This window comes from Ovis aries, chromosome 5 (genome assembly GCF_016772045.2).
Source record: "Ovis aries strain OAR_USU_Benz2616 breed Rambouillet chromosome 5, ARS-UI_Ramb_v3.0, whole genome shotgun sequence".
Taxonomy (NCBI): domain Eukaryota; kingdom Metazoa; phylum Chordata; class Mammalia; order Artiodactyla; family Bovidae; genus Ovis; species Ovis aries.
In genome coordinates, this window is record NC_056058.1 from 24179121 (window position 1) to 24199869 (window position 20749).

General features: G+C 37.6%; 1 protein-coding gene across 1 annotated transcript in view; it reads right to left on the bottom strand.

Annotated features, from left to right (window-relative positions):
• The window catches only part of PRRC1 (proline rich coiled-coil 1), a 46255-nt gene that overhangs the window by 16122 nt on the left and 9384 nt on the right, over positions 1-20749 (bottom strand). The window contains exons 2-7 of the mRNA XM_004008657.5: positions 19954-20074; positions 18483-18872; positions 15844-16004; positions 12913-13015; positions 10567-10730; positions 2745-2848 (exon numbers count right to left, since the gene is read on the bottom strand). Coding sequence (XP_004008706.1) covers positions 2745-2848; positions 10567-10730; positions 12913-13015; positions 15844-16004; positions 18483-18872; positions 19954-20056 — 1025 coding nt within the window. The 5' untranslated portion in view covers positions 20057-20074. The remainder of the gene's footprint in view (positions 1-2744; positions 2849-10566; positions 10731-12912; positions 13016-15843; positions 16005-18482; positions 18873-19953; positions 20075-20749) is intronic.

Here is a 20749-nt window from a genome sequence, read left to right on the forward strand (position 1 = left end):
CAGACAGGTAAATGGAAGATCCTCAGCTAAAGAACAGAGAGGAAAACTAGAGTGAGCAAGTAGAGGGAAGTGGGGACTGACCACCTGAGAAAAGTAGGGTACAGTCAGAAGGTGAACAATGTGTCACTGGAATCCGAGAAAGAGAAAATGGGCCAGAAGCCAATGCTGATGTAAAATGGCTAAGAACTTTCCAAAACGGACAAAAGACATAAGTCTAGTGAAAGAATCAAGCTCGATGAATCCACAGAGGTTTAAAACATAAGCAAAGACAGCACACCTATACATACCATAGTAAAACTGCAAAAACACAGTGACGAAAAGAATCGTAAATGCAGGGAAACAACACACTCTCTTCACAGAAACAACAAGCTGGATAGCTGATGCAGCAGAAATGATGGAAGCCAGCAACAGTATAATGGCAACTTTAAAGTATTACATAAGAAGAATCTGCCCATCTTTTCCAGAGAAAACACCCTACGGAAACAAAGGTACGTAAAGGTATTTTCGGACAAAAGTTAAGAGAACTCGTGGCTAAAGTCTAATGTAGTACAAAGAATGGTTTTAAGCACAGTGAGAATGATCCCAGACTTAAAACCAAAAATGAAGGACGGTCTTCAAAGCGTAAATGTAAGTGAACAGAATGCACAGAATACTAACAGTATCTTGAGTTTAAAATATATGCACAATTAAGATAACTTACAATACTGCATAAGATGTAGGGGGTAAATCATATTATCAACAGTCATAATTTGTACGGTAATGTAACACATGGAAAAGGCATGATGGAAACTCTAAGGTAACCCTTACATCAATATTAAAAGGTTAATAGAGGGGAAAAAATGAAATAATAATGATCAGTGGATTGTTGCTTGGTGCTTATACAGAAAGTTCAAACTTCCCAACAGAACAGTCAAAGCTCTTTAATCTGTCCCCAAACTACTCCTGACTTTCTGTCCAACAATGTTCAGCCAACCTGATATAATCCCTGACACCCAAATGTATCTTAATCATCTTTACACTCTTCCTCCACATAGCATGTCCTATCTATTCTTTTTCACTTATCCAAATTTTAACTACTTTTCAAACTTCAGTTCAAGTACCAATCATTCGTGACTCTTATCTGACACTATTTCACATCAAATTATTTCCAGTGAAAATGTACGTAACATTTCCTATAAGTAAAGATTTACACACCTACAGAGTCATTTAAAACTGTTTATCTGTGTATATATTTTCTCTCCCACCTGGTCTATAATAGACCCTCAAAGCTGCAGTACATTTTTGCATACTATAGCTACAAAGCACTAAGCACAGTGTTACTCAATACTAAAACAAAAATTAAATGTGTCAAAGTCAAAGTCGCTCAGTCATGTCCAGCTCTTTGCGACCCCCTGGACTGCACAGTCCATGAATTCTCCAGGCCAAAGTACTGGCGTGGACAGCCCTTCCCTTCTCCAGGGGCTCCTCCCAACCCAGGGATACAACCCAGGTCTTACGCATTGCAGGCTGATTCTTTACCAGCTGAGCCACAGGGGAAGCCCCAAAGCAACAAAATCACACGGTAAATAGGAAAAAGTTAGCTCTCAACGGTTGGGAAGCTATTTTAATATAAGGCAATTCTGCAAATTAAAAAAAATTCTCTGATCAAAAAATCCATCTATTAAAAGTTTAATGCCCTCAAAAACAATGGCAAATTATGCTGTTAGAGGTTTTTTCCCAACCTACATAGATGAGAGGTAGTGCTCAACAGAACTCTAACCTGGTGACTGCCTCTAGGCCATCTTGCCAGACCTCCCATTACCCTGACAGCTATGCAAGATGATTGTGTTTGTTACCGAAGTCGGCATTCAAGTCAAAGCTACACCACTGTATCTTATTTAATTGATAATTAACACAGTCTTAGAATTCAGGCAACACAATGTAAATTTTATAATTAAAAAGGAGAAAACAAGAGTAGAAATGTGAGCTAGGCTACACAGGTCACATAATGAGATGATACAGCTAGACCATTAACATATTTTCTGTCTAGTTCTAAAATAAGATACATTTTTTACCAGACATTCAGTGTGAGCAATACTATTTTTGCTCCTAAGAGAAATGTAATAAGCCACTCACTGAACCCATTATACACCAACGAACTGGACAACCTAGAAGAAATGCATAAATTCCTAAAAACACACACAATCTACTAAGACCGAAGCATTGCAGCATTATTTTCAACAACCGAGGCATGGCAGCAACCTAAGTGTTTGTCCATGAAAAACAAAATGTGATTTACATATATACATTCAAACACACACACATATACATACATGTGGTGTGGTATATATATTTATATGCATGTGCATATAAAATAGTATCTTATTCCATTAAAAAGGAAGGAAAACCTTGCCATTTGCAATAATATGGATGGAATTAAGGTAATTAAAGTAAGTCAGACAAAGATAAATACCATATGCTCTCCCTCACCTGTGGAGGGGGGGGGAGTAAATTCACAGATACAAAGGACAGATTGGTGGATGTAGAGGCAGGAGTGGGAGGCAGGGTAAATGGATAAAGGGGATTAAAAGGTACAAACTTCCAGTTATAAAATAAGTCATGAAGATGTAATGTACAGCATGGGGTTAATAATGAATTTTGCATATTTGAAAGTTGCTAAGAGAAAAGATGACAAGATCCTGTCATGAAAGTTCTCTTTATAAGAAAAAAACACTTATAACTATGCTTTTTTTTTTTTTACTTACTTGTCAGGAAGCAATTCTGCAATGAAGTTTTCCACTGACACAGCAGTCTGTTTTTCATGAATCACTCCAGTCCGACGCAAGCTATCTATCCGTTCCTGGGCACCCTGAATAGAAACAGCGTATATTAGAAACTATTTCAAGTTGATCAGTATGAAATACGCTAACTGATGATTATATAAGTAATATGTGTATACATTTATACCCAAATACATGTATACTCATTATAAACATGAAAATATACAGAACAGAGAGTAAATAGTGAAGACGCTCGCTCATACTCCCCTTAGTATTGATAGTCTGCAACATATCCTCCAAGTTATTCTTATACGCATTATTTTGGTTGCTATTGTGAAATGAATAATTTTATATTCCATGTTCTAATTGGTTATTACTAATATAAGAAATCTATGTGCTTTTTAATGTTTATCTGGCAAGAGGCCACCTTAAATGTTTCAATCCTAGCAGTTCTTTGGTTGATTCCCTCAAATTTTTCTAGGTAAGCAGTCTTATCAATAGTAAATGTTTTTTTCTCTTCTGAGTCCTTTTATATATATGGCCATGGATGGAGGAACATGGTAGGCTACAGTCCATGGGGTTGCAAAGAGTCGGACACGAGTGAGCGACTTCACTTTTAAAATATGCACCAAAATGACAGTCTTTTTGACTGCAATGTATTCATTACACCAAAGCTTATTCAAGAAAATAATTGCCATTTATGAAATAAAACTGAGGGGCTGAGAATACTATACAGATAACTCAAAAATCATGAATGAAATATATATCGATAGTAGGAAACTAAAAGCTGGATTAACGAGGACAAGGCTGCCATTCACTACTTTCATTTTAATCACTTCAATCACTTCATTCAAGTACTCATGAATGATGTTGTGAGAATGAGTTCAAAAAGCTAGATAAAACACTTCTGAGTAAAACTAGTCATGGATAATACACCTATTTTTATCATGAACAGCAGGACTAAGCAGTGAATGAGATTATGAGGTCAATTCTTCAAAAACAAAAATTAAGAAAGCCAAGGCACTTTTAGAAACAAAAGCAGCTACTTCAGAGACAAATTAAAAAAAAGAAGTGACAACTGTGTGAGAACATGTAAACCAACTTGTCATTAGTTGCTAGACATGAAAGATCAAAGAAGATGTGACTTAAACGACAACGGAATCCAGCTGTATTTCTGCTTACTCTGATATCTCGGCTACCTGGCATAGCATCTAACTTAACAGGTACTCAGTAAGAACTTACAACGTGAAAAAGTGAACAAGAGAAACATCAAGGGCTTCTCAAGGCCTACAGAGCTAACATTAGGAATCTAAGTATGTAAATATGGCATCACCAAATTGAATAAGGACGTCACTACTGAATTTGGAAGAAAATACAACAGCTAAGATGAACTTAATTCTTTGTATGGGATAAAGTAAATCTGCCTAATTCACTCCTCCCAAAAGGTAGTTATGGCTAACTTTTATTATAAAAATGTGTAAATAAATGTTAATTCAGTAAAAACTATTAGGGGATTAGCGGGCTGTTTAATTCATTCGCAACTTTTTAAAGATGGTATCTCAACTATGTACCATAAAAAGTAGTCCTAGATTTCATGCTCCCAGGAAACAGAAACTCAGTCGGTTCATTTTTAACTACTCTATAGCACAAGGCTTATACTGCATAAGGTTCACAAAATATTTACCTGAAATGAACTAGCACCTATGAAAGACAGGATAGTGAGTTTACTTCTTGTTTCTATTCATGGAATCCAGAAAACGCAGAGTGGGTAAATCAGCCTCTCTCCTCCTCTGACCACAGCATTTACTTAAATGCACATCTTTTAGAATCACAAGTAGAGACACTTTGATATTCATCCCATCTTTTGAGAAGGGAATTTTAACTTTATTTTTCAGCAGTGAAAGTGAAGTCGCTCAGTCATGTCTGACTCTTTGTGAGCCCATGGACTGTAGCCTACCAGGCTCCTCCATCCATGGGATTTTCCAGGCAAGAGTACTGGAGTGGGTTGCTATTGCCTTCTCCAGAGGATCTTCCTGACCCTGGGATCGAACCTGGTCTCCCACATTGTAGGCAGACGCTTTACTGCCTGAGCTACCAAGGAACTTAGCAGTGAAGTGGAATAAAAAACTAGGTAGTTTAAAGGCTTGGATAATTTGAAGTAATTATCTCAGAACTAAAATAAGATGCAGAAAGGCCTCTAGAGCTTACACTGTGCTCTGAGAGCTTAAACTAAGCAACTTGGTCCAAATAACCAAAATTCCACACTTCTTCATAACTTCTAATGGATAGTAACAACATGTCTGTTGAATATAACCTAAAAGACAGTGGTCATAAATATACCTGGTTTTTCAGTAAAAGTTAATACTTAGCATTAGAGAAGTCTCGGAGCTTCCTAACTTTAATTATGGTTGATTGATTTCCTTACATCGAGAGAGCAAAAGAGTTCCAGAACAACATCTACTTCTGCTTTACTGACTACGCCACAGCCTTAGACTGTGTGGATCACAATAAACTGTGGAAAATTCTTCAAGAGATGGGAATACCAGACCACCTGATCTGCTTCCTGAGAAATCTGTATGCAGGTCAGGAAGCACCAGTTAGAACTGGACATGGAACAACAGACTGGTTCCAAATAGGAAAAGGAGTACGTCAAGGCTGTATGTTGTCACCCTGCTTATTTAACTTATATGCAGAATATATCATGCAAAATGCCAGGCTGGATGAAGAACAAGCTGGAATCAAGATTGCCAGGAGAAATATCAATAACCTCAGATATGCAGATGACGTCATACTTATGGCAGAAAGCAAAGAACTAAAGAGCCTCTTGATGAAAGTGAAAGAGGAGAGTGAAAAAGTTGGCTAAAAACTCAGCATTCAGAAAACTAAGATCATGGCATCTGGTCCCATCACTTCATGGTACATAGATGGGGAAACAATAGAAATAGTGTCAGACTTTATTTTTTGGGGCTCCAAAATCACTGCAGATGGTGACTCCAGCCATGAAATTTAAAGACGCTTGCTCCTTGGAAGAAAAGTTATGACCAACCTAGACAACATATTAAAAAGCAGAGACATTACTTTGCCAACAAAGGTCCATCTAGTCAAAGTAGTCATCTATAGATGTGAGAGTTGGACTATAAAAAGCTGAGTGCCGAAGAATTGATGCTTTTGAACTGTGGTGTTGGAGAAGACTCTTGAGAGTCCCTTGGACAGCAAGGAGATCTAACCGGACCATCCTAAAGGAAATCAGTCCTGAATATTCACTGGAAGGACTGATGCTGAAGCTGAAATACCAATATTTTGGCCATCTGATGCAAACTGACTCATTTGAAAAGACCCTGATGATGGCAAGGATTGAAGGCGGGAGGAGAAGGGGACAACAGAGGATGAGATGGTTAGATGGCATCATCTACTCAATGGACGTGAGTTTGAGCAGGCTCTGGGAGTTGGTGATGGACAGGCAGGCCTGGCATGCTGCAGTCCATGGGGTCGCGAAGAGTCAGACACGACTGAGCAACTGAACTAAACTGAAACAATCTCATATGAGTAAAGGAAAACTTAGGTTTAGTTCAAAAAACCACTCACTTCAAATAAAAGCAGATAGATAGAAAAAAAATCTGGTTTGAAATTTTAATATTCTGCTTTATTTTCTTCTCATTAGCTCCCTCTAGTGTACCCAAAATAAACAACAGATAAAATTACAAATCAGTTTGATATTTGTATCAGTTTCAATGAATTTGAAGCTTGTATTAAAGACTGTGGAAAAGGAAACCATGTCTAAATTTGAAGGGCAAAAACCAATACTAAAACAAATCTGTCAAATAATAACAAAATCACAACATAAACTAAACTATGTTCATAAAATACGGTTTTAACAGAAAAAAATCTCCATCAGCCTTTCAAGTTATGTACTCATCTGAAGTATCTTTGATGTAATGATATTTAGCACAACAAAATATTGAAGACTCAAGCCTTAAAAACCATTAAATTTGAGTTATATTCCAAAAATCATGTAGTGATCTATCATTAGAAAGTATTAACAACTTATCTGGTCCTTTTTCTGTTTTTTTTTTTTTTTTTTTTCCCCCAGAACAATCAGAAACCACATGACTTGCCAGAAGATTTTAGTGAGTCACTGTGTCATTTGTGTCCATAACACCCAAAACGTTATTTGAAGTTGTCCCTTTGGATGACGCTTGGGAGGATTTCACATTCTGAGGTAATCTGGGGACATGAGGTATGTCTTTATTTTCTAATGGGAGAGGGCAGAGCTTATAAAGAGGAGGTAAGAAAGGAGATTCCATTACAAGTATGTATTCAGTCAGAACATTTTAGGAAAGAATGCATGTGGAAATTGAGGGAGGAGAAGCAGAGTTCCTAAAAACTCTCTGGGTCTCCCTCGACCTTGCACTGTCTTCGTGTCTCACCAGAAGCGCACAGAGACAAGTGTGAAGACAGTGCACTGTCTGATGGCACAGGCACTATCCCAGTATGGCAGCAGATGGGCAGCTAGAGCTCTCTTAAGGAAAAGATCTCTGCTGGTAAGGCTTGTTTACCCCAAACTTTGAAACAGCTCCCAGAGTGAAAACGTCTTTTGCATTAGACTGTTTAGTTGAGAAAATTACTTTGAAAAGTTTACCCTAGCACTTTGAATTGTAGCATTTGTGGTTTGATACCAAATTACCTCCATAAGGCTGCTAGACGTTCATTCAAAAAAAAAAAAGGCACTATTCTAAGAGTTCATCTCTGTAAGCAAAACAAAGATCTATGCTCCTGTAGAACAAATTCTAGTGGGAAAAAGGGCATTAAAAATAAAAATGATATAGTAGATCAGAAAATGCTGAATGCTATAGAAGAAAAAAAAAAGGAGGGCTAGAGGGATCAGGAGTGCAGGATCAGTGGGTGCAGCCTGCAGTACTGAACCAAGCAGTGAGGACAGGCCTCACTGCCCAGGGAAGACTCGAGGACTTGGAGGTTAGGGAGTCAACCAAGTAGCTATGTGAGAAAAGTGTCTCACAGAGAGCTAGTGCAAACACTGTAAGAGAGCAGCCGGATAGACAAGGATGAAGACCTGCAAGGAGGCCAATACAGCTGGCATGGAGAGAGCAAGGGGGAAGACTAGAGGAGACGAAGCCAGAGGAAAAACAGAAGGCCACTGGTGTTGCTGCTGTGGAGAACAGTATGGAGGTTTCCTAAAAAACTACAAACAGCATTACAATATGATTCAGCAACCCCACTCCTGGGCATGTATCTAGAAAAGACAAAAACTCTGTCTTGAAAAGATACATACACCCCAATGTTCATCAATAGATGAATGGATAAATAAGATGTGGAATGGCCATTTGCAGCAAAATGATGGACTAAAAGATTATCACACCAAGTGAAGTAAATCAGAGAAATACAAACATGATATTGCTTATGTGAAATTAAAAAAAAAAAAGTACAAATGAACTTATTTACAAAACAGAAACAGATTCGCAGACATAGAAAACAAACTTATGGTTACCAAAGAAGAAAGGGGATGTGGAATAAATTAGGAGTTTGGGATTAGGCTTCCCTGGTGGCTCAGATGGTTAAGTATCTGTATGCAATGCAGGAGACCCAGGTTCAATCTCTGGGTTGGGAAGATCCTCTGGAGAAAGAAGTGGCAGCCCACTCCAGTACTCTTGCGTGGAAAATCCCACGGACTGAGGAGCCTGGTAGGCTATAGGCCATGGGGCGGCAAAGAGCCAGACACAACTGAGTGGCTTCACTTTCACTCTGGGATTAGCAGATACACACTACTATATATACAAAACAAACAAACAATAAGAACCTACTGTATAGCACACGGAACTATACTCAATATCTTGTAATAACCTATAATGGAAAAGAATCTAAAAAAGAACACACACACACATATATATGGTATAACTGAATTATTTTGCTATACACCTGGAACATTGAAAATCAACTATACTTCAATCAAAAAAAAAAAAAAAATTGGCCAGTTCAGACAGGTCATATGGCGCTATGGAAACCATGGTAAGAAATTTGGACTTTTACACTAAGGGAAACAAAGTTCTGAAAAGAACAGTGACGTGGGCTGACGTAGTGTGCTGAAAGAATTATCCTGGCTCCTCTGTTGAAGATAACCTACAGGGCTACAGGGGTAGAAAGTGATGACCTGTTAGAAGGTGAATGCAAGATTTCAGCAAGACCTTGTGATGGCTTCACCCCAGGGTGGGGGCAATGAAGACACCGACAAGCAGTCGGATGCTGGATGTACTCTGAACGTACAGAGAACAAGATTTCTCGATGAGTTGGACATGGGTAATGAGAGAAGTCAGGGATGACTCCAGGTTTCTCACCTGAGAAAATGGAAGGACACAGATGTCATCGACTGAGATGGAGAAATCTTGGGGAAACAGATCAGAAGGTAAGAAAAGTAGCTGAGGACTAGACATATTGAGACATTCAGGTGAAGGTGTCAAAAAGGCAACTCTTATATAAACCTAATTTACATGAGAGGTCTGTGCTAGAGATATAAACTCAAACCTGTGAGCACACAGCGGCTATTCAAAGCCATGGGGCTGGATGAGATCACCAGCACAGTGAACATAGATGAAGGGACAGAGATCATCAAGAGGCTGGGGAGCAAAGGAAGCGCCAACCAAGAAAGCATAAAGGAACGAGAGAGGCAGGGAAGAAACCGAGTGTGGCGCCCGTGAGCATAGAAGCCATTAGAGAGGAGGCTTAAAGCCCGCGCTAGAGCAAAGGAGACGGAGCTACACTCGCGACCGTGAGCACATCCTCAGTGGAGTGGCGGCAGGTGGCCCCTGGCTGAGGTGAGTGTTAGGACAGCATGAAGACAAGAACTAGAGATAAAAGGGTGGGCAACTCTGGAAGTTTTGCTGCAAAATGAAGCAAAAAGGTAGGAGGTAATGGTGAAAGAGGGGTAAAAAAACTAAGGTTTTCTTTGGTTTTTCAAGGTGGGAGCAGTGTTTGTATGCTGATGAACTGTTCATTTGCTCTTGCATGTCTGTATACTGATGGTGACGATAAAACATGTATGAGAGGGAAGGCAGAACTCTTGGAACTTAGCACCTGGAAGGCTAGAGGGGACTATGTCTAGTATGGTAACAGGATTGGTTTGGATAACTGACAGTTTTTTGTTTGTTTGTTTTTAATGATTATAGGCCAGAAGACAAAGTATGTGAGATTCAAGTGGAGGTGTGAGTATGCAAGTGTATGAAATCTGTCTTCAAAATAAGCCATTCTATCATCTGCCACTGTTATGTAAGGATTATAGACACCTACAGATGCAATCACAAGGTTGTCTTCCTTTACCAAAAAGTTCAGCAGTGTCTTACTTTTGGTGAGTGCATTATAAGATTTAATAGGTTTCTACACACTGGTGAGATCCTGGCAAACTCTGGTTATACACAGGTATTGTGCCTATAACTTGCCAGGTAGTTGGGTCTCTAAGGTAAATTAGTTAAAAGGACAAGGAAAGAGAAGACTCAAAGTAAGCAAGCTAAGAAAGATTTTTCAGTGAGTGGCTGAGTCCCTTTACCAAACACAAGAGAAAAGGGGGAATCGCCAGGTAAATTTAAAACCCTGCTCCCAATAATCAGAACATATTTTTAGGTTTCTTTAAAACTCCACTGTATTGTCGTAACACTAGAGAGTTGTCCAATTAAAATCCAAATCAGTATTTCAGCATGTAAAAACCCAACAGCTCCACAGAGACCATCAAATTATCATCAAAATTATGAAAAAATAAACCAGCAGTTTCTATATCCTAAAAAGATGTTCTATTACTCACTTTTAATCCTGCTGCATAGCCCACTGGTTGTGGGGCAATGTTGGACTGTCCAGCTTCCCCTATAACCACAGCTAGGCCAAAGACCTCTTGGAAGGCGTCTCGGACGGCAGCAACTTTTACTTCTTTATTCGAGGTCACTACAATATCCAGTTCACCTCCAGATTCTAAAAAGACCAGAAGAAAAATTCAAATTAATGAAATTCTCATATTTACTACGTGCACTAACATTTTATGACATCATTAGTACCAACCTGGCACAACGACACAAGATATAGATTAACCTTTTAATTGGCTGAGGAAACTGAGGCCAACAAGGTCTTGCCCAAGGTAACACAGCTACTTAGCAGTGATATCAGGACTCAACCCTAGGCCTGTACATTTTGACTCTACCATATGAGGTAAGCACACACACTTCACCTGTCATCTAACATCTTGTCCTGAAATTTCTCAGAAAAGCTGTGAAACATTTGCTCTTGAAACACCACTATGCTGTTCCTTAGTAACTGTCTTCTGGAGCAGTTGAAAGTATTTTCCAAATATCTGAGCTTTTTATTATGAACTTTTTCCTGATTGAAATAATGTTCCACAGATCCCATCTTTATTGGAATTTCTTAAGTCATCAAAACCTAAAAGCAATGGGTTACATAGGAAAGAAAAAGAATATGTCTTTTTTTCCCCTCCATGTGGGACATAGCTCTTGACCCAAGCAAAGTACTGTTCCATTAGGCTTCAGCTCAAAAAACTGTTCAGTTTGTGATGACTCATGTCACTTTTAATGATTATAAAGACAGCTCATCAAAAAAAATGTAGAAACTTAAACTGTGTTAAAATCCATTTCTAATAGTTCCTATGCTTTCTTGATACATTTGAAATTGTTATAGTGATTTTCTAAAATATTTGTATAAAAATATGGTTAACTTCCGCTAGAGTTTTGTTAGATCCAAATGGTCTAGTTTTTGTTGTCAATAGCTTTTTCACACTCAAGTCTTACTGCTTTTTATCTGCTAATAATAGAAATTTCATTTTGTATCTTTCTCTCCTTTTTTTTTCCCCTTTTTCTAGATGTCATGCAGAGTACTAGCCTGAGGAAAGTCTTGGGTTTGAGTCCCAGTTTTATCATTTACTAGCTCCATTACCTTGGGGAAGTCACGGAGCTTGTTTCCTTATAGAAAAATTCCTGCCACCTCACAGAGCTTGCTCTAAGGATTAATAAGGTAAATGTTTCAAATAGGTAATGGGTCTAACACAATACCCATTCAAACAACAAGAGCTCCAAAAATACTAATTCTCTTCTTCTCATTAAAAATAAGATCCTGTAAAAAGAATATATATACTACAAATTATATCAAACTTGATTACTATGAATATATAAAATCAATATACATGGTAGGGTCCAATTCTAAATAGTGACAATTAGAAACACAGAGACCAATTCAACTGAATTAATTCTTTGATTCAATTTTCTACTTAAAGGGAAGCAAAGTGGCTGTTAGCTCCACCAAGTTGTATGACAGAGAATAATAATAAATTTCTCTGAACACAAGTTCCTCATCTAAAACTTGGGGAAAATAACACCTAGCTTGCAGATCTCTTATGAGAATTAGTATCTGGCAGATCATAAATGGTACTTACCATTAGTAGGTCTTATCTTTTGACATTTACTAGACAGTCAATTATCAAGAGACTCGAGACTTGAGAAAGTTATTAACTTTTTATTGCTACTGAAAATCTCTGTTCAAGCACCTGGTGCATAGCTTTGGCCACTAATTATTATCTTCAATAGATTTACTAATAATTGGTCATAAATCCTGCTGAGAGATTATGTTATTTCACTTATTGGATATGTATATTAACCATCTGGAGAATTCTTGGTAATGAGGGTTCCAAGGTGGTTAAAATTAAAATAGCTTTCCAGCAAACCCAGTAATAAGATATTATTAGTAAACAGACTAACAGCCTCTAAAAATTTTATTCCTGAGTTACACATAAACACACGTAATTAAAATAGATAACTGGAGAAATGTCAAAAGCCAAATATGAACAAGGCAACACTTCAAATGTCAACAGTGATAGTAAAATTCATATGAAGCAACACTAACCATATTTATAATTAAAATCAGCAAGTATACCAATAATTCAAACAATTTTTATTCCTGCAAAGTTCGTGCTGTGACGTTTTCAAAAATTTTAATGATGACTAAGAAAACATGAATTAAAAGCACCAAGACTAACAATCAACTAAGAACATAGGATTGCCACTGATTACAAGACCTGTAGGATTACATTCAGTGGCTGACATGAGCACATACTTTACATGGCAGATGGTGCTCTAGTTTAAGTACATACTGATATACGGAGCCATGCCAGGGTCCAGCGTTGTAATCATGCTTTCTACTGAATGTTTTGTTTTATCAAGCACGGATTTCACCATAGGGTTCCCAGCCACACCCTGCACAGAACAAATTCACATGTGAATACTCATTCTAAGCAAAAATCACTGTGATGGTGAAAAAAATTTCAAGTTTCCAATGCACTGAAGACCTATGCTTCTCTAAAGTGTAAGAAAAATAAGGCTATGGCAAAGTCAAATTGCTATGAAATTTCAAATGCTTCCTCTCAACTTCTCTTTATCTCATTGTGGATTGACAGCAACCTACAGACCCCATTTCAAGCAGCACTGACCTGGAAAGTATGTTTATTGTATATATGCATATGTGTATGCATATATGTTAATTTCATCTCTATGTATATACATATATTTTTACTTCACTTCATTATTAGTTACCCATTTAAAAGACTAGGCAAAACTTGTCCATTAGGGTCCCAAATAAAGACTGTAATCAAGTGTTTCTCCAAAGACTCATATTTTGTTCCCTAATAGTAAAAACAATTTACTTCCCAGAAAAATTACTTATTACTTTAATATTTAATACTTTATATTCTATGAAAGTTTTCTTTTTTCCTACTTCCTATTTGTTTTGTTCCCAAACTCTCACTTTTAAAAAAGTCAGACCTATCCCTTTGAATTCTTAAAACCACACTATTAGATAGAAAGAACCAGATCTGAGGAGTTCCTTCCATGTATGCTTCTCCCACAGTCGAAGAGACTTAGAGGAAGCAATGTCTCCTGAGATGGCATCTGGCTAACAGGCCATGATTCCATCTGTCTCAACCTACTATTAAACCAAGGTGATTCAAAACTAAAAATGACTTCATAACATTGATATTCAAGACTGTCAACCCATCTTATGCTGAATATTAGAAGAGTTATTTACAAAATCTGTACAGCTGAACTATTACAACTGGCAATTGACATGCTAACACAGGCTCTTAACAAGAAGAAGTGATAGTTCCTACATAAAGAAAACTTTTAAAAAGCACAAAGTGATAAAAAGAAGCAAGCTTAGGAAAAAATGCCACCTAATACATAAAGCTCAAATGCTGTAAATCAGTTTAACTACCTAACAATTAAAAAATATGTTTAACATATAGTCAAATTGCAACCAAACCCTCAGAATACTGAAGAGAACTTGACAAAGTGACGTTGGAATCATTTAAGAAAGTGGTTAAGAAAAATAAATGGAAAATACCAGTAGAGAAAAATTTTGAAGGAAAAAACAGAAAACTTATACAACCAAGTGCTGATTTGTCTTTAAGAATGCAAAGACTGCAAACTTACCTTTCTATCTGACTCAACAGATATTCCGATCCCCACCTCAGCACAGAGTAGGCTCTCAATAAATATTAGTGTAACAAACAGTTACAATTATTAAAACAGTGTGGTACTGCTGCAAGGACAGGCAGAGCAGGGAATAAAATACAGATCCCACTAACTGACATTATCACACAATTTAGTAACTAAGATGAAGGTGACATCAAATCACTGGGATATGATTGTAGAATACTCGATTAAGCGGTTGGAAAAAAAGTAAGTTTAATGTTATGGAGGCAGACATCAAAGTATCAGCTATATCAAATGGTATGGTAAAAAAAAATACTGCCGTAAGAAAATTAAAAGAAATCATAAACAATTATCACAATGTAGTAGGTAAAGTTCATTTTTATCATTTAAAAAAAACTCCCAGAAATGACTCCCAAAAATTTAGAAGATTTTGTCAATAAAGCATAATAAAGTTGAAATGTAAGATAAAAATGGAGAATATGGCAATGTATGACAGCATAAAATAAAATATTAAGAGTTCTTATGAAGTCACTAAAGAAAGTAATCCCAATTCAAAACTGGGCAAAGAATACGAATATAGACTTCACAAAAGAAAAATACAAATGGTCAAAAATCACAGTTTAAAAAAAACTCAAATTCAGTAACAAAGTAATGTAAATTTAAACAAGGTATTATTTTCTTTGCCTATCAAATTAGAAAATACTATATTTCAATTAATAATCACTTCTCACAAGTGAAAGATCTTACAGCGGGGTGTTCTGGTATAATTTACCTGGAGAGCAATATATATCTGTAGTTTTAAAAATGTTCACACTGACACTTACTAGGAATTAACTCTGATAAAGCAAAGGTATACAAAGATTTGCATACAAGAGGCTCATCATAATTTTATTAATAAGAATTACAACCAGAAAATGCCAATAACGGGTTAGTGAAATACAACATGGGAAATCAATGAATAACATGTTGGGCAAAGTATACTGAAGAATATGTTATGGCTGGGAAAATGTTCATGATCGCTAAGTAAAGATAAACGAAGGACACAAAACTGTGTCCACATGTCACTACTCCACTCTGCTTTTAATTAGAGAGATGTAGCTACCTAGAGATGCACATCCAGAAGACTAAGAGGAACTATAGGGAAAGTACAGTGAAAGTGAAAGGCACTCAGTCATGTTCGACTCTTTGCAACCCCATGGACTATACAGTCCATGGAATTCTCCAGGCCAAAATATTGGAGTGGGTAGCCTTTCCCTTCTCCAGGCGATCTTCCCAACCCAGGGATTGAACCCAGGTCTCCCGCATGGCAGGTGGAATCTTTACCAGCTGAGCCACAAGGGAAGCCTAAGAATACTGGAGTGGGTAGCCTATCCCTTCTCTAGCGGATCTTCTGGACCCAGGAATCAAACCGGGGTTTCCTGCATGGCAGGCAGATTCTTTACCAACTGAGCTATCAGAGAAGCCCAGAAGTGTAATAAGACTAAAAAGATATTTTACAATGATTTTTCCTTATACTATTCTTTTTTATTTTCAAAATTCTCTTAAGTTTTATAATTAAAAACTTACACACGGTTTTTAAAGTAAATACCCCTTACCTTAATAAAACCCCAGAGTCCACCAGCTGAAGCTTCATCCTGACTTCTACCAATTCTAGGGTCTTCCTGCTCCTCTGGGAAAGTGATGGCTGATGTGGTTCCAGTTCCCTGTGCCACAGATGTCAAACCAGCTTGCTGAGTAATAGGAGTTGGCAAAATACCTAGTTAATGGCAAAAATGTTAACATATGTAATTCATTCCATAAAATATCTCCTATAAAAAAGATGATACAATATACGAAATGAATAGTTCAAAACAGCTTTAATCATGTTACTATATACTCAAGCATTTCAACACTGAGATATGAATTCAAAGAATCACCTAAATTATACAAACTCCAAAAAAGAAATTTCTTTCCCTCTTCTTAGGCTTATTATCTAGTGCCCTGAAAATGGACCAAAAAGACACCCAAAAGTACTTCATGTTTGCCCAATGTAGCACATGGACGCAAACAGCTATAGCCTGATTCTCCTTAAAGCATAAAAATAGCTGATTTAAGCACTCAAGCTCATCATACAAAATGCAAATAAAAATTAGTAAACATATCCATATACAATATTTAAACTCAAAAAGAAAATCCACATATACATAAACATGGGCGTCATACCTGCACTCTGCAAAAATTTTTGTTAAAGTAGATAATCCAAACTGGATTAAAAAAAAAATTTACAACAAAGGTGTTTCTTTTCCTAAAATTAGAGAAACAATAGGAAGAATATGACAGGATATAGTTTTAATACTGATTTCCAACAACCATTCCAGGGAAGCCAAAAAAAAGATGTTCTTGACCTAGAAAATAAAATAGTCCGATACCACCAACTTACGGTACATACACTTACTTGATTTTGATCTTTTACATGGCTAAATAAAACTACTCCCTGGATCGTTGAGTCCTGATAATTTTTAAGTAAAGCTATACTCAGGACTTCACCTTGGTGTTTCTCTATAACTGCACAAAATTTTAGGACAAAATTTTGTAATTTTGTCTTACATTTCCCTTTCTTCGTGGCTCAGCTGGTAAAGAATCTGCCTGCAATGCAGGAGACCTGGGTTAGATCCCTGCGCTGGGAAGATTCCCCTGGAGAAGGGAAAGGCTACCCACTTCAGTATTCTGCCCTGGAGAATTCCATGGACTGTATAGTCCATGGGGTCACAGAGTCAGACATGACTGAGCAACTTTTGCTTTCACATACTAACCGTGTTCTAAGTTTCATATCATATAAAAATCATATTAAGTAATATCAGTTTTATTTCAATACTTTAAATGAAAATAGGAAGCTCTGAAAATCAAGGAAAAGGGAATAAAACATTCATGCAGAGTAACAAGAACCCTCCTTTACTGGTGCTAAGAAAGTAAAATGAATGGTGCAGCTGCTTTGGACAGTAGTCTGATAGCTGTACTAAATTCAGCAATTCTGACATGCACCCCAAGAGCAGCACTATTTACAGGAGCCAAGACATGGAAGCAGCCTAAATGTCTATCAACAGGTGATTCAATAGATGTGGTGTATGTATACACAACAGGATATTACTCAGCCATAAAGAAAGAATGAGATAATGCCACTTGCAGCAACATGGATGGACCTAGAAATTATCATACTAAGTGAAGTAAATCAGACAAAGACAAATATCACATTATTCCTTACATGTGGAATTTAAAAACATGATGCAAATGAACTTATTCACAACACAAACTCACAGACAGACCAAAAAAATTTTTTTAATTAATGGTTATCAAAGGCGAAGAGGAGGGGAAAAATTAGGAGTTTGGGATTAACAGAAAAACATTGCTATATATACGTATAACAGATAAATAACAAGGACCTACTGTATAGCACAGGGAACTCTACTCAATATCTTGTAATAACCTATAATGGAAAAGAATCTGAAAAAGAATAGATATAGATATATGTATAACTGAGTAACTATGCTGTATACCTGAAACTAACACAATGTTATAAAGCAACTTTACTTCAATTTATTTAGAAAAAAATAAAAATGAAGCCCTTCAGGAAAAAAAAAAAAAAAAAACTCAGCAATTCTGAACCTAGGTACATACTCAAGAGAAATGAAAACATTTCCACTTAAAACTTGCACACCAAGGTTCATAAAATCAGTACTCACCATAGCCAAAAAGTGGAAACAACCCAACAGTTTATCAACTGATGAATAAATAAAACATGGTATATCCACACAATGGAATATATTTCAGTCCTAGAAAGGAAGAACGCTCTGACACCTGTTACAACATGGATGAATCTTGAAAACATCACACTAAGTGAAAGTGGCCTGTCACAAAAGACTACATATTAATACAAGTCTATTTATATGAAATGTCCAAAACAAGCAAATCTACAGAGACAGGAAGTAGATTAGTGGTTCTGAGAACCATGAGGATTGGGAGAAGTATGGAGTGACTGCTAACAGGTATGCAGTTTCTTTAGGGGTGATTAAAAGCTTCTAAAATTGACTGTGGTGATGGCTGCACAACTTGGTAAATATAGTAAATACTATCAAACGGTACATGTGAAAGTGAATTGTATGGGAATTACACCTCGATAAAGCTGTTTAAAAAAACAAAACAGATAAAACATTCCCCATATATAGCCACCTGTTTCAAAGTGTCAATGACAGAATACCTGTCACTGGAGGTGCAGAAAACGACGGCATCAGGGGTGTCTGCGGAGCTCTTCCTGCATGTCCCCTTGTAATGTCGTAAGCTGAGCCAACAGAGAATCCCGAAGTGGGAGGACCCGAAGGGGGTGCAGATAAGAGAGTGTTTGGGGCAGAGGTGGAAGGCGGGAAGTGGGATAGAGGAGGATGACTGAAGGCAGCACCAGTCGGTGGAGAAACAGGAGGTGGCAGAGAGGTGACGAGCGGAGGAACCGAAGGAACTGGTGAAGATGGCACAAAGGGCAAGGGTGCCGCAGGCTGCACAGGAGGCAGGGACGGCTGGGGGGTGGAGAACACCTGTGGCGGCAGGCTCTGCACAGAGGACCCGCTTGGAGAAGAGAAGGTGCTGGCTGCAGCTAGGAAAGAGGGGAGGAAAAATCACGCTTCAGTGACATGCTTTTCACTTAGTTTTCAAAGTATCTCATTATCATCTTGGAAAATTTTTAAATTTAACAGATCCTATTCCCAAGAGTTATCTTTAAATACATAATTTAAAATACATGAGTATGACTGAGTGCAAATGACTCTCAATTCCCATCAGTAAAAACAGCAGGTATATACAACTAGGTTATGGTATTGCAGATCTTTGTGTTTCCGTTTGTTTTGTTGTGCTTTTAATAAAATAGACCTGCTTTTCATCTCTGCTAATACGAGCATAAAACCTCACAATTTAGGGCTCAAAAACTTTGGTCAGAAGGTTAATCTCCACGAAGTCACAGAACATTAGACAAAGCTAACGTGCTTTTTAGGATATTTCTGTCATGACAAAGATGATTTCTAGTTAATATGAAAACAAAAAATAAAAATTAAAGCAAACAAAGATGTTTTCTGCCTTTGGGCTTAAATAAAAAAGGCTATTTACCTTCATCCTGGCAAAGATTACAAAAGTTTTAATATGTAGGCACACCTCAGTTTATTTTGCTTCATTTTACAAACTGAAGGTTTGTGGCAACCCTTATGTCAAGCAAGTCTATCAGTGCCGTTTCACCCGGCAGCATTTGTTCTTCATGTCTCTGTGTGACATTCTGGTACCTCTCAAGATATTTCAAACTTTACATTATTATTGTATTTGTTATGGTGATGCATGATCACTGATCTCTGGCACTGCAAAAAGACTGCAACTCGCTGAAGGCCCAGATGATAGTCAGCATTTTAAAGCAATGCTTTAGCAAAGTATTTAACTGAAGTGGGTACATTGTTTTTTTTAGACATAGACATAATCTATTACACACTTAACAGACTACAGTATAGTGCAATCGTAATTTCTATATGCACGAGGAAATAAAATCCACGTGACTTGCTTTATTGCAGTGGTCTGGAACTGAACTCACAGTATCTCTGAGGTATGTCTCTAGGCTTTTGTTCAATGACTCTGAGAAAAGATGACAGTACCCTGACTCTCCTCAAAACCCACTGATGCTAGACAACTGCACGTACCTAAAGGAGCCGGGGAGGAGGACAGTGCAGCAGAAGCAAGGCCCCCGGGATTCGGTGGAGGGGTCCCAGGTGGCGTTGTCTCTATTCCACTTTCTTCCATCATTTTTCAATTTCAGTAAAACTGTAAAAATATTAAAATGTAATAAAGATTACACAGTAATAAAAAGTATACTTTTAAACCTTGTTATCAGTTCAGTTCAGTCGCTCAGTCGTGTCCGACTCTTTGCGACCCCATGAATAGCACACCAGGCCTCCCTGTCCATCACCAATTCCTGGAGTTCACTCAGACTCACGTCCATCGAGTCCGTGATGCCATCCAGCCATCTCATCCTTGGTTGTCCCCTTCTCCTCCTGCCCCCAATCCCTCCCAGCATTAGAGTCTTTTCAAATGAGTCAACTCTTCACATGAGGTGGCCAAAGTACTGGAGTTTCAGCTTTAGCTTGTATAGTTAGCAAATAAAGCATTTAGAGAAGAGCTAACACCTATCCTTCTCAAACTCTTCCAAAAGAAAAAAAAAATTGTAGAGGGAGGAACACTGCCAAACTCATTCTATCAGGCCACCATCACTGACCAAAACCAAAGACATCACACAAAAAGGAAAATCACGGGCCAACATCACTGATGAACATGGACACGAAAATCCTCAGCAGAATACTTGCAAACAGAATCCAACCACACATTAAAAGGATCACACACCATGATCGAGTGGGGTTTAATCCCAGGGATGGAAGAATTCTTCAATATATGCAAATCAATCCATGTGACACACAATATTAACAAACGAAGGGGTAAATC